The 24,923-nt window shown below is 33.2% G+C and overlaps 4 protein-coding genes, 1 non-coding gene and 3 pseudogenes across 7 annotated transcripts; 1 reads left to right on the top strand and 7 right to left on the bottom strand.

The window, feature by feature from the left end:
- Nucleotides 1-659: 659 nt before the first annotated feature.
- Nucleotides 660-3,865, bottom strand: LOC111287328 (alpha,alpha-trehalose-phosphate synthase [UDP-forming] 6-like; annotated as a pseudogene).
- A 127-nt stretch (nt 3,866-3,992) lies between these two features.
- LOC111287327 (transcriptional adapter ADA2a-like) lies at nt 3,993-10,110 on the bottom strand. 2 transcript variants are annotated; one of them, XM_089760073.1, is made up of 13 exons: nt 9,825-10,110; nt 9,671-9,729; nt 9,342-9,529; nt 8,089-8,154; nt 7,818-7,943; nt 7,612-7,687; nt 7,297-7,357; nt 7,136-7,194; nt 6,870-6,971; nt 6,254-6,476; nt 5,280-5,490; nt 4,562-4,849; nt 3,993-4,349 (listed from the first exon to the last, which is right to left on the bottom strand). In XM_089760073.1, exons 1-13 carry the CDS (start codon nt 9,875-9,877, stop codon nt 4,158-4,160), a joined length of 1,704 nt encoding a protein of 567 aa, XP_089616199.1. In that variant the 5' UTR covers nt 9,878-10,110; the 3' UTR covers nt 3,993-4,157. The 2 variants fall into 2 exon arrangements, with proteins under 2 accessions (XP_089616199.1, XP_022733546.1); XM_022877811.2 differs by lacking the exon at nt 6,870-6,971 and having other exon boundaries at nt 9,825-10,022.
- A 1,908-nt stretch (nt 10,111-12,018) lies between these two features.
- Nucleotides 12,019-13,943, bottom strand: LOC111288091 (caffeoyl-CoA O-methyltransferase-like). Its single transcript, XM_022878853.1, has 5 exons — nt 13,717-13,943; nt 13,509-13,594; nt 13,274-13,418; nt 12,911-13,042; nt 12,019-12,384 (listed from the first exon to the last, which is right to left on the bottom strand). Exons 1-5 carry the CDS (start codon nt 13,771-13,773, stop codon nt 12,094-12,096), a joined length of 711 nt encoding a protein of 236 aa, XP_022734588.1. The 5' UTR covers nt 13,774-13,943; the 3' UTR covers nt 12,019-12,093.
- An 855-nt stretch (nt 13,944-14,798) lies between these two features.
- On the top strand, nt 14,799-18,841 carry LOC111287334 (heat stress transcription factor A-8). Its single transcript, XM_022877819.2, is given in 3 exon segments — nt 14,799-15,151; nt 17,606-18,449; nt 18,452-18,841. Coding segments are annotated over 3 exon segments (1,095 nt in total). The 5' UTR covers nt 14,799-14,932; the 3' UTR covers nt 18,484-18,841.
- A 145-nt stretch (nt 18,842-18,986) lies between these two features.
- LOC111287335 (vacuolar iron transporter 1-like) lies at nt 18,987-19,948 on the bottom strand. The gene is made up of 2 exons (XM_022877820.2): nt 19,781-19,948; nt 18,987-19,534 (listed from the first exon to the last, which is right to left on the bottom strand). Exons 1-2 carry the CDS (start codon nt 19,942-19,944, stop codon nt 19,237-19,239), a joined length of 462 nt encoding a protein of 153 aa, XP_022733555.2. The 5' UTR covers nt 19,945-19,948; the 3' UTR covers nt 18,987-19,236.
- Nucleotides 19,949-20,211: 263 nt separating this feature from the next.
- Nucleotides 20,212-20,915, bottom strand: LOC149519376 (vacuolar iron transporter 1 pseudogene; annotated as a pseudogene).
- A 2,370-nt stretch (nt 20,916-23,285) lies between these two features.
- Nucleotides 23,286-24,923, bottom strand: LOC111287336 (uncharacterized; annotated as a pseudogene). Its single transcript, XR_016341898.1, has 5 exons — nt 24,175-24,923; nt 24,041-24,059; nt 23,853-23,930; nt 23,654-23,760; nt 23,286-23,415 (listed from the first exon to the last, which is right to left on the bottom strand). The product of XR_016341898.1 is annotated as an uncharacterized LOC111287336 (transcript).
- LOC149519375 (small nucleolar RNA Z159/U59) lies at nt 24,626-24,710 on the bottom strand. Its single transcript, XR_016341956.1, has one exon. It is a non-coding gene; the product is annotated as a small nucleolar RNA Z159/U59 (small nucleolar RNA).

Here is a 24,923-nt window from a genome sequence, read left to right as displayed (position 1 = left end):
TAGAACACTTTCAACCAAAGTAGAAGTGGCAAACCGACATGACACAGAACTAAAATGAAGTTATGGAACCACTTTAATCCCAACAGATGTTGGGATTTGCTTTGAATCTCAGAATCCAATATTGAAAGTTAAGTGAGTTTGAGTTTGTCTTGTATCTCACATCGGGAGTTTAGTAAAAGTATAAAGGATTCCACCTTTATAAATAAGATGTTTTGATTTTAGTTTAGTAACCCCAGAGAGTTAGACACCAAGAGAATAGCTAAGTGAGTAGGCTATTAAAGGGTGTAATTGAGTTTTGGGTTAAGTTTTGAGTAAGGAATTTTAGGAGACTTTTCTCATTCTAAAAGTCTCACAATTGTAAAGATTTATTTGATAGTGGATTGTGTTTGGAGTAGATCATTTTGAGTTGAGCCAAACCAAATATATTTGTGTGTTCTTATTCTTGATTTGAGCTTGTTATTTTGTGTGTGATTGCTGCGCGAGGGTATTGTGATATTTTCCAACAACAGAAACATAGGACAATGGCAATAGAAATATAAAGAATAAGGAGAGATAAATCCGGGAAGCTCGGATTTCATCGCACAAGCACAAATTTACAGCTTTACCAGGAAAAGAACAAACACAGTATCGGTTTGCACAGTTTCTCTTGGTAACACCGAGATAATGTACATTGCAAAACAAACATTTTTGAGATTTTTGAGAGTTATAAACACAAAGAAGAACAGTGCACCTTTGTTTGTCTTTGCTAAGCCAACACAGAAAGCATTTGATCAGAAACAGAAGCCGGACCCTGCATCAACCTAACAACTTCTACTGTGCCATCCAGATGGTACTCCTGCTCTGGGATCAATCGACGGTCCTGCTATTGAACTGGTGATTACCTCAAGCATGTCTTCATCGGATTGATCATCTCCTATGCACAGAACAAAATCTGGCAACATACCCCTCTCTTGCATGGTGGAAAGTAAACGCTTAGCTGCCAGACCCTTGCTTACACCCTGCTAAATCAATGAAGAAATACATCTTTTTGAAGCATGATAATTTGAGGGCTCTACAAACACAAGGTAGATTCACAAAAAGCTAACAGGTATATAGCTCTCAATAAGAGTATTCTAAAACTTCATCAAGGAACATATGATCCAAACCTGTGGCTTAACATCCACAACGTCCTGCCCACGCTTAACTGTAACAGGTTCATTGGCCTGCACACTCTCAAGATGATCAAGAAGTTCTTTAGCTTGGCATGATCCAAAATCTGGATCTGCATCCTCATAACACCAGACAAGGGCAGTTTCCTTATCTTCAATGTTGGACCCATCAGCAGTCTCCATGTATTGCTTCATCACAGGTTCTACAATCTGCTTCCAAGTGCAGTCTACAGCAGGTACACATGTTTCCCATTCCACATCTCGCTTAAGCGTGAAACAATAAAATATAAAATTCAAGTCAAAACAACAATATTATGATAAGGATCAAAGTAGAAACCAGGATCAAAGCTGGTTTCATTTCACCTCAAGAAGTAGCCATGCTCGGCAATAATTCCTAGTTTCTCACATGGCACTGACAATAAAAACAATGTTGTTAGTATCTCTGCATAAGCTATTTAGCATGCCAATTGATTTAGATGATGGGCTCTTGTCAATGGAAGTCTGTGGCATTAAAGTGCCATAATAGTCTAGAAGAATAGCCTTAGTAGTAGACCTCTTGTAAGCTGATGGTATGTGCTCCATCGAGAACTTTCTGAAGTTTGGATCAAGAGCCACAATTCTAAAACTTAGCCCCAAACGAGTACCCCAGCATCTCGTCTGACATGTTCTCGACATGTCCTCTCCAAATCTTGAAGGAAACTATGAGCCCAGTATCCAACATGATGGGCACTCACATATCTGTAATGCTTTTCATGCCTGCTGTTTTTCTGCCTCTGCCATAGCAAGGGCGGAGTCCATTGCGTCTGTCACTGCATCAATGTCCCATGGAGTAACTCGAATTGCTCCACTCAGAGATGGGGAGCAGCCAATGAATTCTGAAACAACTAACATGCTTTTCTTTGATATGGCTGGCTCCAACCCCAAAACCTTATCCAACGTCTCATTCCCCTGTCGACTGATAATATATTCATATGGTATGAGATTCATTCCATCCCTTACAGCTGTTAGCAACACTCTACAACAACATAATATGCAATCCTCTCGTAAAACTTGTGGTTCATCGATCAATACAACAGGATCATACCCAGGCTTCCCAAAAGTTTCATTAAGCCGCTTCACAGTTAAATATGTCTCCTCCTGCACTTCTTTCACATCTTTCCTTGGCCACTAGCTGGATTTGCTATCTGAACCAACACTACCTTCCCTTGGCACTCAGGATGCCTCAAAAGTAATTGTTCCATTGCTAGCAGCTTCAAACAAATGCCCTCAAATATGTCCATATCATCTACCCCAAGCAACATTGTCCGGCCTTGATCAGAATACTTCTTAAGGAGCTCTGCACCCTTGACTTCAGTCTCCAGAAGGCTCAAAATGACTGAAGCTGGCCCATGTGTGTCCCCACGGAGAATTTTGATACCAACAGTTCTTCAATAACACTCAAGCCCTATATACCCTCTCTTGGATTCATAAGTAAGACCAAGCGTTCGACTACAGCATGACAAAAAATGCCTCGCATAATCAAACGTATGAAACCCAATTAAATCTGAATTTAACAAAGCAAGTAAAAGTTCCTCCCTAATAGGCAATGTCTTATATATCTCAGTTTTAACTCTTGTTTAACTCTATTGAACCTCTTTCTCCAGAAAGTTGGTAGCACCATCAGATGATAATCATGTACCCACACAAAATCATCTTCTGGATTAATCACCTACATAATCCGATCAGCAAAAATCTTATTGACCGATACATAGGCTTGCCACAAAGACCGGTTAAACCTACCACCAAGATCTGGAGACAAAGGCAACATATAAAGAAACAAAAGCCATAATTGTTGCTTACAAAACCCATGATAACACCGGCTAAAAAGATCAGGAAGCAAAAAAGTAGGCACATACTTAAAGGTCTCTAAAAGAATCTGTGAGACCTCATCTTTTTCATTTGGTTGGATTTCTTCCTTTAAACAACCGGCTGAAAATCCAACCCTTGCTAATACTACTACTACTACTAACATTATTACTATTATCCGATTTTCGGTGTGCCCTTATAGGCAGGTGATTAGCTACAAAGATACTTCGATATTTCTGGACGGATAATGATGACGGATCAGAGCATACACTCTCTGACGTATCATCATCAATATCGGAAATGATTCCAGGGACCGTCATATTGCGGGGAATCCTACGGCTCATTCGGCCAAAAGATAGAGACTTGCCAGAGGCAAGCTTCAGGAGATTCGAATATAATCTCGATACGATCTCTCAAAGCTAATCGAAACCGTGCTTCACTATGCCCACATACAAAAACACTCAGGAATGTTGTCTGAGAATAGTTGTTAAAGTGTTAATGGGTCGCGGGAAATCCCACGTGGCCTAAAACTATTGGCTTGAGTAGGTCTTATTGGCTACGTGGCATTGTTTCCATGCTTCATTGACAACACAAGAACTAGGTCTGTCGATATACGTGTTCTTTTTTTGATTCTGGCTTCATTCACGATCTCACTAAAGTCATACTAAAATCAAACTCCAAAGTGGCAAAGTTGCACAAGCGGAGAGCTTCCGCAAATCAACCAATCAGCTCTCAACACGTGTGGATTGATTTGCTTAAACCAATATAGTTTGGTCATATCATTAATGAATGTTTGAATTGAAATGAAAATAATTATTTTTAATTATACAACTTAAATATCACAAACGTTAAAAGGTTAAATTAGAACCCATTTTTCCAATAACTTTGTTCAGAAAAAGAAAATGTATGGTCATAAAAAGTTTTGAATTAAAGAATTTCATGTGGGTTCAAGTCTGACTCAACTATTTTGTTAAGAACCAAAAATTAGGTGAAAACTTTCAAAGAAAACTCCTTGATTCTAACCTATGAATTGATAGATTTCATTTAAATGTAGCTGTTTATGATAAATTGTACTACGAATGAACAAAATCATTTGTCTTTTCACCTGTCTAAGAATCAGAACTATACAATGTTGATCTACAAAATTGGAGATGCTGAATTTGGTCATGCTTGAGCAATCCCCTTTTTCACCAACATGTCATAGACTCTATCCACCTTGCTTGGTTCAACTTTGAACAGGTTGTAAGCATCAGATTTCTTGCTAATGTTGCCCTTCATAATCTCCATTGATAAGGTTTGCAACATGGAGAGATAATGTGTGGGCAGTATTCTAATCTCGTTGCAAAGCTGTTTCTCCTGCACAAAAGGACATTGTATGAGACTGAAAATCTGAAATGAAATTCGAATGGTTGAAGACACATGTATCCTTAATGTTTTGACAGTAATTCCTTAAACCTTGAATCAAGTATCCTGGAGAATTCAAATTGAATTGTAAAAGATAACCGTAGAGTGATTGGACGATCATGTAAAAGCGATGTAGAACAAGAAGCTAGGGAGGGTATCCTTACAGTATCAGACAATAAATCAGCCCCTATAAATCCAGTGATATCCCAATCATCCAGGGTGCTTAATGTATCTTGTCCTATGACGGTTGAAGATTCTTTACTGAAAGGTTGTAAACCAGTGGAACCCCTCACGATACCCCTTGGGCTGCCATGCAATAACACTTTACCACTAGGACCAGCCTGTACACTTTCCCTCAGTCTCTGGGCATTTTCTTCAGCTTCCTTTTTCCTCTTTTGTTCGATATATTTATTGGCTTCAGCAGCAGTTCGGCAACCAGCAGCTCGAGCTTCCTGCACAGTTTAATTTACCTGAATACATAGTATTTATGACGTATATCTAGTGTCAACGTGAATGTAATGTGCAAAATATGCCTAAAGTCAGTTGTGATAAATGTTTCAAAATTTATATGCTTCAATAGATGTATCTGGAGCGAAAAGTTTCAGCCCTAAGGGATAGAAATCATCGTAGAATTGAATCATTTGAAAATGAAGAAATATAAAAATATGATTAAGGGATAAAAGGCAGCACCAAGTCAAAGGCAAACAGACTCTTAGTTTCTCAAATTTGACTCCATCCCTCCCAGAATAGAAAAATTGTAATCAAACTTCAATGGGAACCTAATTTTCATTTTGTAGGAGTCTACACTAGTAATTAAAAGAAATTTTTTTCATGAAAGCAGAAAATAAAGCATACAAAGTCAGCATAAAGAAAGCTTTTAACCTGAAGTTCTTGTATTCTTTTGACAGTCCGATGTTCCTCGATGACACTCTTAAGCAACTCTTCATGCTCTTCTTTTGAATGGAAGCGCATGAACACCTTGCAACGCTGATATATTTCCCTCTCCTCAGGTGAGAGGTTTCTCTTAAAAGGGTCAGGGTAAAGTAAATTTCTTTCCAGTATAAAGTCCTTCCTACGCTTCCTCTCATCAAGCCTGTCAATAAGTCAGCATATCGTAATTCTAAACACCAAAAATGATGCAAAAATAATGGCACAGTATTCAACATATTCAATATGTCGCATTAATTGAGTACCAGTCCATGGTATGCTACAAGCAAATGAGTGTTTCATCCTTCCAACCAGTTATAACTAGTTAAGATAAACTGCTAGTAGAACCCAACCGACAACTAAATATAAGAGCAGACACGTAAGACATACAACTTAAATGATATGCATAGAATTGTACATATGAAAGAATGCAAGTACAAATCAATCAGCCTTGAATGTACTAAAAATGCTGTGAACAGTATATTCTCAAGATGTAATGTAGAGAGACAGAATGTAAAATCAAGTCCAAATTCTCATGACATTGTAGGAAAGTTCTATCAAGATAATTGATGGTGCATGAAGTTGAAAACTCACATGCAGCGACTTGAGTTTTACTCTTAACATCTGAGAGGAGCTTCAGATAGTTTTCAAACCTGAGATTTAGGTGCTTAGAGAAATTGCTTCATTCCACACATTGAGAGTGCATATATGTTAGGAGGATCAGCACATAAGAGTATTTATGATAGATCAAGAACAATGTCATATTTTTCTTAAAGCACTAAATTATTATCAATATCACATTGTCTATGCCTACAAGCCACTTTCTATATTTCCCTCTTAGATCCCTTCATTGAAAAATGCTGACGGTCAACAACCTTTTCCATGTCAACATTATACAACATGCATACTCACTATGGATAGATAAATACCTTTTTGAGTAGATATGTAGTACACGCAACTTCAATTCATGCTCAGCCTTGGTGTCAGTATCCTTAAATTCCATATCTGCCAATAACAGCTCTGCATCGTTATCATATTCAATCTCAAATTCCTGCCTCTTGAAATTATAGCCACTCAACTCGGTCATAGAAGGTTCCTCATCAGTGGAAACCCTAGGTTTTTTCTCGCCAATGCTCCTGTCTGCTTGAGGTTCTGAGAACAAGGTTGAAGAAAAAAAAAAGTATGGAGCAATCACATAACAAATCCATGGAACATAACAAACAACATAAATTATATTAACCACCAAAATGAAAAAAAGAAGAGGAAATGGAAAAGATCAAAAGAAGGAGCCTCTCAATTCAACAAATTCTAACTGATTTTAACTCATTTTACAGATAGAAAAAAAATTAATTAGCATTTGCCTCATAAAGTATGATATGGAAGCATTACAGTCCAAACCCATTCTTTCAGAATGAGTCACCTTTCGCAATAGTTACAGACTGACTACTGTCACTTGTAAGATTGGCATTTCCATGGTGGCACTAGTCAATGGAATGTAAAGTCACAAGCAATGGTCATGATGTACAATAAAATGAGGGAGCATACCTTCTACTTTAATGCCATCTTTATTCTGGACCATGTTGGAGGTCTTTTTACCAGCACCTAGGAATGTGTTACCACTGCTTGAATCAATATGGGACCCTATCTCTGATGTCAAAGAAAATGCATTATATATATTTTTTCTTTTTTTGCAGAAAAAGAATGTGTTATGTTTGCAAAGAAAATATTGCCACATAATCATGCCTTTAAAAGAAAAATCAAAGAGGCAGCCCACTTTCAATAAAACTGTCTCAAAATTGCTGATGTCATACCTGCAGTTAAGCTAGATGATGATTGATAAGCTGGATCTTCCTTTCTTGGTGCCTCATATCTGATCAAGTACAGAAGGAGGATAACAAAAAAAATAAAAAAATAAAGTAAAACTGAAAAATAAAAATAAAAATAAAAAAGATACCAAAGGGATGATAATTACTTGACCGTTGCACCTGTAGGGGACTCATCCTTCAGGGTGAGCTCACCATGTGCAGTGAATTCTGCAGAAATAACAATTTAGTCTAGCAACTTCATTTCACAAAAGCACATGTAAAAACTAGGACTCAGAAACCAAAGATATCAGAAAAAAGACAAGAATATTGAGAATTAGAAGATCACCCATTTTCCCCAGAAAAAAGAAAGTGATATGATAAAAAAAAAAAAAAAGTTGCTGTGGGAAGGAAAACAGCCAAAAAATCATCTTGATAGCAACAATTTAGCAACTGGACAATTACTTGAAACAGTTTTGTCTAACCTTTCTTGACTTGACTATTCCCTTTGGCCATAGCAAGGAGCTCCTCTCTGCTCTTTCCCATAACATGAGACAAGTCCTAAGAAAATAGCCATGGAATATAATTGTTATTACGAGAAAATTATATGTTTATTTACATGTTTCAGTGCATTTGCATATGCTTATATGAGTAATGTCTTCAAAGCCAAAGATTATAACACAAGTCTTACTGGGAGAGGAAAACAAGGAGAGTTCATGTATATAGCATTATAGTGATCAATACATTGTGATTTGCTCTTGGTTCCGACATGTTCTGCAACTTCAGTCCAATTCCCAAATCCATACATTTCAATTCCCTGAAAATAAGACATCCATCCTCTAACCATCAAATCTAATGGAATACGGAATCAAGAGGAGTATAAGCAACAGTTGTTGGATGTGCTGATTAATTAATTAATCAAAATATGCCCCTAAAAGATGCAAGATAGTATATAGGAAAACCTCAAGAAGCAATATCTCCTCATCTGCATTCCACTCTGGACAAATAAGTGGGAAAGATAAATTGTCCTGCATGGAAGAAGATGATTAATATATACTCATAACATGCATACTCCAACCGATAGCAAAAGGGACAAAACTATGTTTAAAGTCATTTATCATGAGAGTTACTGAAGGAAATAAAGTAGATAATGAAAAGAGTGACCACTTTTGCGGAACAAGTTAGTAGACAAATTTCAGAGGGTAATCACCCAGTTATGTCCCACCAAAGTGAGGTTCCAGGAGAGGTGACTAAGATTTTCCAGCATTGAACAGGATGGTGGGGGGTGCAGTTGCAACAAAACATGTGAGTTCTATGGTTTAAACTTCAGCTAAAAATGCCAGCAGTAGTTAACAGAAAACTAATCTGTTCTTAACTTACTTAAAACCTATGTAACCATGTTCTTTGACATATTTCAAAAGCTCTAGTATACTCTACTTGTTTACCTATGGAGGACTATTTTACTTAATAAGTCAAACCTGAACTTCATTTATATTTCAGTTCATATGTATAGTATCTCTTCCACCTTGCACTTTGTCTATGAGAACCAGATGACCATACTTTCTTTTCTATTATGACTTAATATTTACTAAAGTAGGGTGCTTATCTTTTCCTGAGAATTGAACGAGAAAGCCTGGATACAGACTTTCACTTTGATGGTAATCTTTACCAATCAAGCAGATGCCATCAAGCACATGATTATAAATCTTATGCTGATTTAGCTTACTAAAGTGTACTCTTTGGCAACCAAGCAAATGCAAAAATGTGCAATGGAGGTTATGATAACTTGGTTATATAGCATCAGTGAGTTGCTAAGCAAGTTATAGTTGATTTACGTATTATGCAGATTCAATGCTTTTAATTTTGTGTTAAAGTTATCGGGAACAAAAATGTATGGTTACTTATAACATCTATTTATCAATATGTCCACCATGTCATTTTCTGTTTCTCCCAAAAAATCAGTCTCCATTTATTCAAATTATATTATTTCTATGTACGATTGGTACTATAAAGCTAACACCTTGCTCAAATCAAACATGAATGCCTCGAAATATTTAGAATGAAAAGATTCCTTTGTTCTGTTCCTGATATACCCCCCAAGCAAGATGAAAAGAAACGAAAAATTTCAGACAAGAGACGCGGAAAAAATCTTCATGGGAGCTAACTGTCTGCAACATGCAATGACCTTGAATTGCTAAAAAAGAAGGTGACTAACCATAACCCTGTATGGATGATTGCTCTTGTGAGGAGAAACTTCAGCTCCAACAGAGAAGCACTCGACACAAAGGTCAAAATCTGGACAAACTGCACATTTAATCCGAACCATTCCAGAAAGATCCTTGTTGCAATAATTACAGTGATATAAAGCTGGCCCCTTTGCTTCACTTGGTACTTGCCCGACAACTTATTGAAAGAAATGGAATCAACGGAGAAGAACAAAATTAGCAGAAAAAGGTGTTCACATCCATAAAGGTCATCACTTTCAACAAAAGCAAGAAGCAAGATTTCAAAACTTAAAAGGAGTAAAGCATCGATAAACCATACTTGTAGATGGAAGCTCTACATTCTCGACGACACCAGGCCCAGTCCTTTTCCTTTTGGACCTACAAAAAGAAGGCAAATTTGCAACTAAAAACAAGATTTTGAAGGGATTTATCAGACGAGAAACGAAATTTAAAATTAAAAAAAAAAAAAAGACCTTTGATTGAGATCCTCTTCAGTGGAACGAGAGACTGTCCTTGACCGACCCATGCCTTCAATTCACCTGATTACACCAAAAAGTAGCCACCCAAAAAAACCCTAAATTATAAGGTAACTGAGCATAACGGTCACTGCTTGCTAAGGAAGAGCAAAACGAATAAGTACGGAGCGAGAAGATGGAGACACTCGGACTTTTTGACCCGAACCCAGAACTTGTACTGGTATCGGGTTTGATTGTCCTAAACTTTTATTTTGTTTCGATTGAATCTCCCATTTCGAGTTATATTATTTTAAGGTGGGTTTTTTTTTTTTTTTTTTTATATTCGCATATTTTATTAAATTAAAATATTGGAAAACTTTATTTTCCCACGTAAAAAGGTCAATACGTATCCCTCAGTAATTTTTTTTTTGCCAGTTAGTAACTTTATATTTTAGTAATATGGTCTAGATTAGTATTGTTGTTAAAAGTCGCAAAAATTATTTTTGACCCATCCTTAATACTAAGCAATAAAGAAATATAGCTTTTCAATTTAAAAATATAGTTTTATTTTTCAAAAAAAAAAAAACTATTTAAGAAGTGTTTTTTCGGTGAAAAAGTATTTTTGAGAAAAAAAATCATTATATTACTTTATATTTATAATTTTTTTATTTTATAAATATAATTTTTTAAATATTTTAATTACTAACGATACTTTTTTACAACAATGCTAAGGCTTCATTTGGATTCTACCGAAGCCGTGGTGAGGTGCGATTGAAGTACTTTATGAGTTTAATCGCATCATTTTTTGCATTTGGATAACACGGGTTAGTGCGGTTAATGTTTATCAACTGCATTGTATCTTCAGTTTGTGACTGAACTCTTTAAGGTACAGTAAAAATTTACAAACTCACCGCAGCATTTACTTCCAAAAGTATCTTTATTTAAATTTTTTTGTTTCTTTTTTATCTTTAAAAATATAGTGCAAGAACAAAAATATCCTTGACATTTAAGGCCTTATTTATTAAAAATAAATAGGTAAAAATAGTTTTTAATACTTACAATTTTAATTATTTTTTAATATAATTTAATATATATTAATATTTTGATTAAATAAATTTTTAATAAATTAAATGTTAAATAATATTAAAATATAAATAAAAACAATTTAATAATTTTTTTAATTAATGTTGTAATATTAATTTTCTCTTTTTAGTATAATTCATTTTACTATCACCGCTATTTTTACATTTAAATATATTTCACCATTAATTTTAATCTCATCATTATAATAACTAATTTCACATCTATCATTGTTTTCAATATCATCATAGTTAATCTTACCGTTCGTTCAAATAGACCTTAAATCATTTAAAACTTTTAACTATATTTTTTTTATTCCAAAACTTTTAACCGTAACAATAATACTAAACTAATATTTAATATTTCAACAATCTTATAGTACTAAATATTTATATAAATTATGGACAAATGCATCTAATGTTACTAAAAATTTACATAAAAGTTACATTTTAATATCACTAAAAATTAGATAAAGGTCAAGTATAGGAATTGCAACGGACTGAGTTAAATTGGGTTGGTTTTTGCTTGACCTGTTCCTTTAATATTTACATTCAATTTGACATCAAATAAATTATTTTTTTAATTGATCCGGTTTAATTTGTATGTTAATAAACCGCAATCTACTTAACTTGAAATTAATTAAATAATTTTAATTAAATATAATATTTAAAAAATATTTTTTAAAATATAAATTATATTTTAATTATACATAAATATAATATTTTTATTAAGTTAATATCTTAAACTTAGTTTTTAAATAATAATCCTATTAAAATAATATATAATTAAATAAATAATAAAAAATTATATATATAACTTGATCAAGTTGAAAATGTATAATTTAAAATCTGATTCAATTCGACTCAAACTTAAAAAAAAAAATGACTTAGTCTCCGATTTAACTTCTAATTCCAAAAGAATCCTATCTTATTATATCGAAATGTATAAAAACTTATCAAGTATAAATTATAAAATAATATATTATGAAATCATTGATTTAGCATACCAAAATTATCCAAAAATATATATATAAATTATTAAAAAAACTACGTGCAACAAGAAGTTTGAACCTAACAAATTTTAAAATCGTTACATAAATTAAAAATTGAATATATAAAAAAGTTACCGAAAAATGGGTTCAAGTTAAAACAAAACTCAAAACATATTAAAAGCAGCAGCACTTTTTCTGAATTATTACAGAGAATTTTCAACTAATCCTTCTACATAGTGTAACACCATCACCGATTGAAACCTGGCAAATCTCCATGCAAGGATCGGAAGCCAAGTTGATATTCAAATCCAATATTCCCTTTCGTGAAGCCCTGGCAACCTCTGGCACTTCTTCTTCTTCTTGAGCAACATACCCATACCATAACGTGTTATCATATGCAATGACACCTCCAATCTTTACAAGTTTCTTTACATGTTCATGATATTTCACGTAATTGGTTTTGTCTGCATCCACAAAAATAAAGTCGAATTCTTCTTTGTGTTTGTCCTGCAACAAAAGAACAATTGCAATTGACCATCGACAAATACAACAAAATCGAATTATTCGAAATCAAACAAAATCATAAAATTATATTTATTTATGATAACAGTCACATAATTTTATAATAAAATGTTGGATTTTTAATTTCAAAAATCAAGATTCAAATCTTGCTGCTTTCAAAAGATATTTTATTCACTTTTATATAACAACATCTTCCTATAATAAAGGGACCTGAAATCTTTATGATTCTGTTATATTTGAGTTTTATCCAACTTATTATATTGGATTTGTTTAATTTTATGCTTATTGATGCGTAAATTTGATTTATTTTTTTGGTTTTTTTTTTATAAAATTCAGTACTTGTTGTAATTATAATTTTACTTGTACATGTAATTTCATAAAAATGCAATTTTTACCCTCTAATGGTTAATTATATATATATATATTTGCATGTGAAAGTATAGTGGAAATCTCAGTCATTCTTTGTCAAAATTGGAAAGTTTATTTCTAAGAAAATCTCAAACAAACTTACATTGCTCGACATTTCACTTAGAACCTTGATGGCATCTGACTCAATAAAATTGATTTTGTGCTCCATGCCTGCTTTTTTAATGAATGGCAATCCAACATCAAAGTACTCTCGGCTCATGTCTATCGCAGTTATCTGAATAACAAAAAAAAAAAATTATTAGATTCATTTTACAAAAGAATATAGTTAGTTGAAATCAAAAAATATTTGTCACAAATCATCTCATTTTAAGATAAGGCATATCGTTAATCTCAACAAAAATCTATAAATCGCTGAATAACGAGAATTGAATTTAAATTTTATATTCGATCTTTATTGATTTGTGAGGAAATTATCAGTCTAATTAAACAGTAAAGTTACGTATACATGGCCATCATCAGGCAATGCAAGGGCAGTTGCAAGAAGGGAGTAGCCAGTGAAAACGCCAATCTCCAGTGTCTTCTTAGCCTTAATCAGCTTCAAAAGCATAGATAGGAACTGTCCCTCGTCTACCGGTATACCCATGCCGCTTCTGAAACACCCAAAAACAAAGAAAATCCCATTGTCATCTGTAACTTAAAAATCGAAAGAGTTAAAATTTAGAAACCAATATCCAACTTACAGCTTAGGATACTTGTCTGCTGTTGCTTCTCTTATCCCTTTAAGTTGTTCATGCTCTCTGGGATAAGCACTGGTATTCAAGATGTACTGCAAACACGATGAAAATGGTGATTTTGATTACCAAATATTAACAAATGCATAAAGATATTCACACGGATTAATTCAATTGATAAAAAAAGAAAAAAGAGACACAGAGATGGGTTGGGAACCTTTGCTAGAGCTTCGCTTTTGAGAAGACTTTTAGCAGGAAAGTTGTTGCTTGCCATTGCAAATGGCTTCTCCTATCAGTCTCTCACCCACGGACTCTGCAAATTTGTTTAAATAGCAACAAACTCTTCGTGGTTTTCGTCTTCAAGCACTCTCTTTCCAACATCAATATCGAGGCCATTGACACTTGTCGTTACGTGCATGAAAAAAACACCTAAAATTGAAAATTTCAGGTTTCAAAAATTAGGTAAATAATTAAAAAAAATTTTATTATTAAGGACGGAATAATTAAATATGCTCTTTGAAATGTAAAAGTTGACAATTAATTCTTCTGAATATATTTTGAAGTTATAAAATTATTTTTTATTCTTTCTTTGTCACCATTTTTTTTTTTTTATTTTCAACCATCGATTTTTTCTCTATTGATATGATATAATGTCGTTTTACTTTTGATCCCTACTCACAATATATATTTTTCTTATAATTAACCCTTTAGAAGTTTTTAAAATTTATTTTTTATACCATTTACGAATAATCACACGCAACATAAACACCAAAATTTTAAATTAGCTTAAGTTTGAATTTTATCATATTTTTAGTATGATATGATTAAATTTATCATATTATCAATTAAATTTAAAAATTAATTTTAATAAAATTTTAATTAATTTTTTTAATCATAATTATAATAATAATTATTATTATTTTTAATATCACTTAAAATTAATTTCATAATCTATTCAAATAGAGTCATAATATTAGTTAAGGATGCCTATTCTAACTTAAATTTGATTTTTTATAATATTATTTTATTACAACTAAATATTATAATTATAATTATATATGAAATAATACATTCATAGGAAGGACAAACTTATCAATCACAATCACCGAGCAATGAAGTACTCCGCTTTGCCTTCCCATGTTTCAAAAAGAGAACTTTAAAACCTAAAAAAATAGTGAACCTCCACCTGGCATTCACTGATTGGTCATACAACCACCTCATTGGACCAACTGTACAAACATCAGCGTCGGAGCCATACCCTCTAAATATCTTTGCCTGGTCAAAAATCAAAGGAAAAAGCTTTTTTCCTCGCCGTATTCCAAACTTCACGTGGTTGACGCAAAGACTTTCTATCAAAATCCGTACAAATCGTCCATTCTTTAAGGATCAAAATTCTCTGGTTTTTGTTTTTTTGTTCTAATCAAAATTGGGGCATGGCGAAACCGAGTGAAAATGGGTCTCAGTCAATAGCACCTTTTCTTAAAAAATGTTATGAAATGGTAGATGATGAGGCTACGGATTCATTAATTTCATGGAGCCAAAACAATGATAGTTTTATAATTTGGGACATGACTGAATTTTCTGTTCAATTGCTTCCTAAGTACTTCAAGCACAGCAATTTCTCTTCTTTCATCAGGCAACTCAATATTTATGTGAGCCTCCCCTTCTCCTTATTTGTTTTTGTTATAAACATGTCAAAGTTGGGGTTTTCTTTTTTATTTTTTTGTTTGAGTTTGGATTTTGGAGTATTGAATTGGGTTTTGAGTTTTTGCATGTGAACTGTTGCTGGGTTCTTTTTTTTTTTTTTTTGTTTCTTTTTGAAGTAATTTTTGTTTTTTTTATGCTGGAATTTTATTAATTTTATCAATTGGGTTTTTGTTTTGTTGCTTAGTTTTATTATTAATGTTGCTTTTTATTGGTTTTGAGTTCGATTTTTTTGCTTGTGGGAGCTTCTTTTTGGTGTTCAAGTTGCAGTGTTGGATGTTATATTCTAAGCAGTGTGAATTCAAGTTTCTAAGTGAAATTTTATAGGGGTTTTTGGCTTATTTTCAGTTTCTAATATAGAGGGGGAAAGGGATTCTAGATGAATTTTTTCTCAATTTTGCTGTAATGGTGAGGGCAGTATCAGTTTGAATTTTGCAAATTAGAAAGAGCAAAAATGGTATTGACTTGATAGTTTCTTGACTTTTTTGCCTTCTTTATTTGTACTGTTGAGCGAAACAAAGTATGGCTAAGTTTTGCTAGATAGATCCTTTCATTTTAATGGGATTGTTCATATCAATTGAAATTGCAGTGTAAAAGTTCTTGATGGTAGCAAGAAGATTTAGGGTAGTAAAGAAGGAAGTATGCAAAAGGGAGAATTATTTGCTCTCGGTCTTGTATGCCTAGTTTAGGATCAAAAGGGAAAAGAGCTTGTAAATGTCAGCTGTCAAGGGAACTTAAAAGTGCTTCCCTGCATGCATTTTGTTTTCTATCTGTTTTTTTCTAAAAGTTTTTTGACCAAGTGTTAGAAGGAACACACCTAAGACACACACCCCCAAGTGAGATTCACAAGTTCTAAGAGCGATAAAGTTAAGGGAAAATGATAATTAAGCATAATCTACAGTATGCATTTGTCCATGTTGATGCTTCTATATTTTCTAACTTAAAAATTGGGAAAAAAACTAATTATTCTGTATTATTAGGGCAATATTAGTATGAATAAAATGAATGAAATCATTTTATGCTAGGCTTAAATCTGTTAGATGCACTCTACTGATTAACAGAAGCTAAGTTTTGTAACCCTCTCAATCCTGTCAAAGTATGTGGGGTGAAAATTGTTGGTTGTTTTAGGAGACCGTAGTGCCATTTATGGTTACTGTCACAGTTGTAAAATTTTGTAAAAATTGTTGAAATTTACTGGACTGCTAATTTAATCAGTCATCCACCTTTTTTCCTACTCTATTTGCCACTTGTTTGTTTTAGTAGAATGAAATGCTTAATTCATTGAAGTTTTCATACCTTTTCAATGATTTATTTCTTCTTGCTTTTTTATGTGGTTCTCATAATGTATTTCTGCATGTTTGTTCTACCTTTTCCATTTTGATTTTGTACTTTGTTGTGGGTGGGAAGAGATTGCAGAGGCAAATGCTTAATGACTTTTGGCCTTTTTCTGCTAGTATTTAGGTCGACAACTTGACATTGTCTTGGTCTTTCTTTCTTTTTGGTTTCTCTCATCATTTTCAATGTTCTATTGATTAGATCTGTAACACCATGAGGAGTTAAAGGTATGAGTTTCAATACCTACTGTAGTCTGCATGCTACTGCTTATTCTTTCTTGGGGTGCCTTTTCACTAATTAATATTATAATCCTAAAGAGAAGATTTGAACATATAGGTTGAATTTGGTTGATCACCCCTTTTCTTTATTATCTCTTTATTTATATCTAATAATTGTGGTAACTGTGGCCAACAATCCTATCATTAAGATTTGTACCTGATTTGCACATTTGTTTCCTATCATAAATGATTTGCAAAAATAGTTGTTATCCGAATAGAAGTTTACTGATTCGGGCATCCCCTAGAGCAATTTTCAAACAATTGGTTCCAAAATAATTGCACTGTTTCAGTCCAGTTTAGCTGGCTAGGGCATTAATTTGACATTCATATAGTTGCAAGCAAGGGCATAAAATGCCGCATATAAATGTTTAATGCTAAGCCTAAACTGAGTAGGCAGCTTAGTTTATATCTGATACATGATCCTGTACAGTACAACTTGAGAATAAAAGCGAGAGGTTAGCTACTTCAGTTGAGCTATCATGGACATGAAATAATTGGAGGCATGGTTAACCTGTTATGGCTCTTGTCTTTTAGTAAACCCAAAAGACTATACTAATGGAGTACTAAACAGAAAATCTTCTTTGTTGTCATAGATTTGCTTATAATAGAAATCAAAGAGTACAAATTTGTGTGCAAATGTAGCAGCTTTGTTCATATGTGTTCTGCATGTGTGTATATCTAGGTGTATGGCGTTAGAAAGCATTTCTTGGGTGAGTGTGTATGCATGGGTGTTCTATTTGAACTGTTAACCATTATTGAATACATTAGTAACCCTTCCAGTTTTTCCAGGGTTTTAGAAAAATTGAGACAGATCGTTGGGAATTCGCAAATGATGGATTTATCAGAGGTCAAAAGGACTTGCTGAAGAATATTGCTAGACGGAAACACTCCCAGGGATCTGAGCAGCGTAAATCACTGCAGCAGCAGCAGCCACCACAGCAACAGGAGAACTCTGTTGGATCATGTGAAAACAATGAAAATATTGGCCTGTGGAACGAAGTTGAGAAATTGAAGACTGATAAAAATGCTCTTATGCAGGAGTTGCTTAAACTTAGACAGTGCCAGGAGACTGCAGACAACAAGGTGCTTCTCTTGAAGGATCGTCTTCAAGGAATGGAGAAAAGTCAGCAGCAATTGTTGTCATTCTTGATAATGGCCATGCAAAGTCCTGGCTTTTTGGTCCAACTGATTAAACCAAAAGAAAATAATTGGCGTGTGGCTGAGGCAAGCAATATGCTAGAACAAGTTGGAGACGATGGCGAATCAGTGGCTTCTGATCATATGATAGTTAGGTATCAGCCTCCTATGGATGGAACAACAAAGCCAGTTCTCACACCAATGGTAGATTCTGAAAATCCTCATGAATCTGATAATTCTTCAGATGGAATGAAAGATTTTTGGATGAATATTGATTTTGTGAAAGTGCTTATGGATGAAAGTCATACACCTTGCATTCCACCGGATTTACATGATGATGGTGCATGGGAAAAGCTTCTTTTAGGTAATGCTTTTCTAGAGAATAATGATGATGGAAATCAAGATAAAGAAGGGCCCATCAACTCTGGTATGGAACTGGAGGTAACAGGTTCTGGAACCCATTTAGAAAAATCTCGTAGTTTTGAACTTTTACTACAAAATATGGGGAAATCACAAAACCTGGAGATTGAACCACTGGTAAATGGATCACGGTTGGAGAAATCTCAGAACTTGGAACTTCTAACCGAACAAATGGGACATTTTGACTTCCAAAAGTACTAAACTACATGGAAGTTCATAGAAAGGTACTTGGAAATTTTTGTGCAGAATGCATGTCCTGTTATCTCCTCACATTCATGTTTCCTCTCTTAACTTTTATCCAATTTATGTATAATTTTCTATAAATTTCTTTTCTTCTTTTCCATTTACACTATATCTAAATGCTGGCAGCACGTTCTTCATGAAACAGCTGCCTAGAAATTTATGCAATTTTAATACAACTAGAGACTAGTGGAGGATGATATGGTAGTTTAACTTTGTTTATGCAAAGTCGCTATAATGCTCTACCCGTGTCTATGCCAAGTAACTGTTTATGCCAGGGCAATTTGTACACTTGCATATGCAAGAACGATTCTGCTGTTCTTGGTGCTGAGATCTCTCTCTTTTGCTGTGGACATCCATGCATGCAGGCTGCGCATTTGTTTGTTTGTTTGTTTCCTTGTATTTAATAACACAGTTTGCATGAGTGCACTTTGATCGCAACTGAGTCACCGTTAATGGCGAGAATGGGAGGGGAAAAATTCATCAAGATCATATGAGATTTAATCTAATTAGGATTATCAAACAGACGAAAAGAAATCTAGATGTTCTGTTCTAAAGAACAAAGACGCATAAACTTCTGCACAAGCAAGATAACCATATAGTTTGGACAATAGTTGTAGGGCCTAGGGATGGATAGCCTTAGCCATGCCAAAAGCAGCAGCAGATGCAATGACACCAATGAAAGCAGTTTGGACAGCACTTTTTCCGGGTTGGTTGCCAGTGAAGTAACCCTTGACGTAGCCAAAGATCAGGAGTGCCGCTATGGTTATGATCACTGATGCAGCCACAGCATCCCTAACTTTTGGAAAGAACATGTAAGGAAGAAGTGGCACCAATCCACCCAATATGTAAGCAATAGCAATAGTGAATGCGCTCTGTAATGCTCTTCCTGGATCCGGCTTCTCTAATCCCAGCTCAAACCTGCATTCACAGCATTATTCGCCTATAATTTCCTGTATAAACTCCCTTGTTCTTACTCATCGTTGCAAAAGCCCATGTCACTTTTTCTTAGTTAACTTTTATATTAAAGGAGAAATATTATTTGGAAAATTATTCCACCCACATTCAATTAGTTTTAACTATTTACAAATAATATGAAATTATTTTGAAAAATTAGACAAGTATAAAAATTTGTCTAAAATTAATGAGGGAGAATGAAAAACTTACTTCATCATAAAATCTAGCCAAGCCTGAGGCCTTTTCATCAGAGCTTTCACCACAGGCTCATATTCATGTGGCTCTATCCCATACACCGCCAGTATTTCAGCCACCTCCGCAGCCTCTGCGCTTGCAGCAACAAACCCATTAATTTTTCTAAATTTATGCTTCATTTGAGCGATCGGGGCTAGTGATGGATTCCAAATTTTTGTTAAAAGTATCAACTTATAATATATATATATATATATATATATAATTAAGAATAAAATTATCAATTTTATCAATGAAAATAATATTTTAAAAAAATTCTTTCAAAATTTTTTATTTTTATTTATTAGTAGAATCTATGGACATCTTACATCAAGATAAACATCTTCCTCTTGTAAGTAGTAGAAAGAAATTATCTAAATTATCTTCCTCTTGTAAGTAGAATCGAATCTTTTTCATTGATCATCTAAATGAAGCATTAATCCGCTTAAAATTAATTTTACTTAATTATTATTTACCGGTATCAGGCATGCTAATTATTTCTTCTTCCTCTCTTTTCAACTCCCTTGCATAATGATCGGCTTCACTTTTAGCCGCCAGATAACTGCAGCACACAGAACAACACAACATCATGAATACTAACTGTACTTCCTAAATTTAGTTGCAGTTATCTACTTGTAACATTTTTTTTTCTTGCAGTTTCTTGGTAACCAAACAGTAACCAATCGTGAACATATTAAAACAAAACTATGAGACATACCCGCCGAGTCCCATGGAGATGGCACCAGCGGCAACCTCAGCGAAGCCAGCAGTGAGAACAATGGAAGATGTGGCATTGGCACCGGACAATCCAGCAACAAGAGCAAAAGGCACAGTGAGACCATCGGATACACCTATGATAATGTCACGGACTATCTCTGCAGATGTGAAGTGCCTTTCTTTGTGTTGATTGAGAAGGCTTTGCTTCTCGGGTTCAATCTTTCCTCTGCTGCTTTCCCCAGCCATGGAACATGAATCCTGGGTGGTTTTTTTGTTGTTGTTGTTTGGTAACTAACTGGTTGATAATGCCAAAATCCAAATGACGAAAAATGAAATATGAAGTTGTAAGAAATGGGAGGTTTAATCTAAGAAGGTCCTCTTGCTGACTGTAATAACTGGGAAAACATTGGTGTTTCTCTCGTTTATAATTATTGTATTATAATTTATTAATCATAATTTAAATTTTTTTTAAATTCATTTAAATTTTATATATATCTCATACTTATAAATCGAATTATTTATTTACTACATGTAATACATCAAGAGATCACCTTCCCTCGTTACATAAATTTTATCATTTTTATTAAAATTCTTGAACCCCAAAAATTTCAAAATTAAAATCTCAAATTTTAACTATTTAAGAATACTGGTAACAAAATTAATATTATACATTCTTGTCAGCCCCTGAAAATATTGTATTGTCGATTAGGAGTTAGGACTTCTTTTGTTAGAAAATCAGTCAATTGATTGGATTTTTCTAATTTGTTTGTTGATGCTTGGCAAGCACACGCACCCACTAAAGAAATTACAAAGGCAGAGACAAAGTAGTAAGTATTCAGAGTGGAATATATATATATATATATATATATATATATATATATATATATTTAAAAAAAATTCGAAGGTAAATAATGATTAATCACTCGAGTAAGGATTATACTTTACTTGACAGTCTAAGATAAATAATTGTAAGTTATACATTTAAAATGATTTTAATAAATGATCATCGATAAAATTTAAAAATAATTTTTTTATAAAAAAATAAATTTAATCGATTGAACCAACTACTCATTAATATTCAGAGCAAAATATTCTGCATCATTTTCGTCTCCACTCAAGAAAACGGTCCAAATCTCTTTGAACTGTTGAGCCCTGACGTTCTGGGTAACCCAGATAAGCACGGGTTCTTTGCTTTTTCGTTTTTTGGCACTGCATTCATCGATGATTCTCTTCATACTTTTAATTTTTAAAGTTTAAAAACCCCATTAGTTTTATCTTTTCTTTTTTTTTTCTTTTATTGATTCGAATGACAATGTAAATGTTGGTGTCCAAGACAAAGATAAGGATTATTCTTTATATTTATATTTTGATGTTCAAATCAAACGTCAATATAAATGAGGTCAGAAAAAAAAAGTTAATTTAGATAATACGCTTAATTTATAAGTAAAAAGTAAAAAATTTGTGTGATATTGTATATGTTAAGTCAACTTAATATGTTAGATCAATTCAAAAATAAAAAATTCTTTTGATTGTTGATAATTTTTAATGAAAAATATACCAATTTATCTAGATCAAAAAAATCTCAAACAGTAAATATAATAAATAATGATTTTATCTTAGTTTTCAGCAATATTTTGTACAAAAAACTCACGAATTAAAAAAATCAAAGAATAATTATTTAAATTAAAATGTTGTTTTATTCATCTAAAAGATATTGAGAGATACGTCTAACAATTTCAAATATCTCGTGAATTAGATGATGTTAATTTAAAACAAATTTTTAAAAAAAAAATTTCAAAAAATCTTATCCGATAAACAAAAACTCAGCTCAATTTAAAATCTCTTGATATTAAAATCATGAATCTTAATGATATATACGAAATGATGATAAAAACCCTTAAGCGCTCGATAAGATTTGTGAAAAGCGCATATATGTTTTTGTGAATAGTCGGTGGTTGAATTATTAGATACGTTAACATTCTCAAGAAAAACAAACAAAAAAGAAGTCCAATTTTCCAGCTGCTTTGGATGATTTTTTTAACTGTACATTGTTTATTGCTGAGTTAATAAAAGGTTAATCCCTGGTTACAAAAGCACTGAAGTGAGACAAAAGTCTCACAAAAATTAAAGACAGCCAAGAACAACGCTTTTGATTTTAGAAGCATATTCTTTGATGTTAGTGAAATTCATATAGATGTTGAATCCAGCAATGCTATTGATCAAAACCCATATTTGGTTGTTGGATAAATAGATATTACAATTTTTAAAATAAGATAACACATGCGCAAAAAATTATATATAAATTTAACAAAAACATATCAATATAAATTTAATTCAATAAAATTTTTTATATTTTATACATATTTAACATAACATAAGCACGATACAATACAATTATTCAAAAGCTTAAATGAAGTTCATAACCCATATTGTATGGATAGGTTTAAAGAAAAAATAGAAATCCTAAAATCATTAAGAACAACCCTTAAACCATATATATATATATATATATATATCTATATATTTGTTGTTGGGTATTTGATTAGCTATTTCTCTACAATTAATCAGAGTTAATGTTGGAATTAAGACTTAGCTGCTTTAAATACTCATAAGTAAGAGGGCGTTTCCCCTCCTTCGGGCTAATAAAATGATCAGACCTTCAATTACTAGAAGAAATCGCAATTTCGACCAACCTCTCCATCATGGGTGAGTTGAGATCCAAGCTTGATATGATCAAAGATTGACAGTCAACCATACAAATACTCTGTTACAGTAGCTTCAGCAAGTCAAAGCGGTGTTGGTGGTTGAAATTGAGAGCTTCGAACGAAAATGGGGTGGGGATAAGGACAATACAAGAATTACTAGGGCAAAGTCCAAATTCCCAGGTAGCTTCATAACTGACAACACCAAATGTAATACATTTACTTGGGATTTCTGAGAACAATTATAACAGAATCTCCCCTAAGCAACATCTCACTGATGAATCTATCCTTGTTAACTGAATGGGCCTTTTTCTTGCCTTTCCCAGTCTTTGGTGCCTATATCAAATGGGGGAATGATTGTAACATTTTATTCAACTGTAAAGAAGATTCATGGATAAGATGGAAGAATACAAAAGAAACGAAGAAAACAAACCTCAGTCCACATCTCCCTGACATTTTCCAGAACCATGTTGCAGTGCCGATCGAAAGCTCTCACCCGGCTAGAAGTTTTTTATTGTTACGACAGTTGATTAGAACATGCTTTCATAAAATTCAAATTCAGCTCTACATAATTACATCCTCATTGCCATGCAGATGAGCAATTGCTAAGGATCAGAAGATGGGCACATTACCTAAGTGTTATTTTTAATACTCATCATCAGAACGGACAGAGGTCCTGTGTTAAGTTCCTCTTCCTCATTCTTTACAGTCTGCAAGCAGATAAACAAACAAGAGACGAATATCAGCAAACATATACATTTGATGCGAAAAACTGAAAACATATAAACAACGCCAAAAAATGGCATTTAAGATAACTTACATCTTCTTCCATCGGCCGACTGCAAAAAGAGAAGCAAACAAATGGGAGGTCAGAATATCATGTATGAAAAGCAACAAAAAATAGTTACTAAAGATACAGAGGAAAGGAAACAAAAAGGATTAACCAATTAGTACCTCATTTTCAACTACGGAAGTTTTCAGTACTATCTCCCAGTAAAACCAAGCAAAAACCATTAGAACACTTAAAACTCAATAAAATCTCACTACAATTGAAAATGGAACCAACATGGGGAACTGGAACAAATTTCAATGCTTACATACCAAATGAATACTAAACTTATTGAAACAATTGTAGAATATGAAAATGCATAACTATACAAGCACCGTAAAAACTGCCCGAATGGAAATGATACTATTATGGCTTCATTGTAAATTGCTCAATGGAACAAAAACAAAGGATTATTAGCGAAAAAACCATGCACAACCTAGCTTTTCAAAGATATAACTAATTAACTTAAAGTGAAAATAATGGCAGTTCAGTTTTTCTTTTTACTTACATTTTCATACAGAAACATTTTCATACAGAAACCACTGTATCACAACATCATATTGAAAAATCCTCTGAAACTCCTCAGCTCAGGTCTCCATAAATTTTCAGCATAAATTAGCTCAGGAGAACGAAAGTTTTTATAGTGAACATCATCAGAGTAACAGAAGCTCTTCAATTCCTAATCCCAACACAAATTCTTGATCTAAAACTAAGCGTATAACTTATATATATATATATGCTAATTTATACAAATTCCAAACCCCTAAACCCTAAAAATCCTGACAGGAATTGTTTAAAAAAAAAGCGACAAGCTAGCTAATGAAACAACGATAAAGTAAGAGAAAAGCGGAAAGAAAATAAGACGGAGAAATTA

This window comes from Durio zibethinus, chromosome 4 (genome assembly GCF_047325235.1).
Source record: "Durio zibethinus cultivar Kanyao isolate XHJ-2024 chromosome 4, ASM4732523v1, whole genome shotgun sequence".
NCBI classification, from domain to species: Eukaryota; Viridiplantae; Streptophyta; class Magnoliopsida; order Malvales; family Malvaceae; genus Durio; species Durio zibethinus.
The sequence above is the reverse complement of the archived record's forward strand: the minus strand, read 5'-3'. Positions and strand labels throughout refer to the sequence as shown.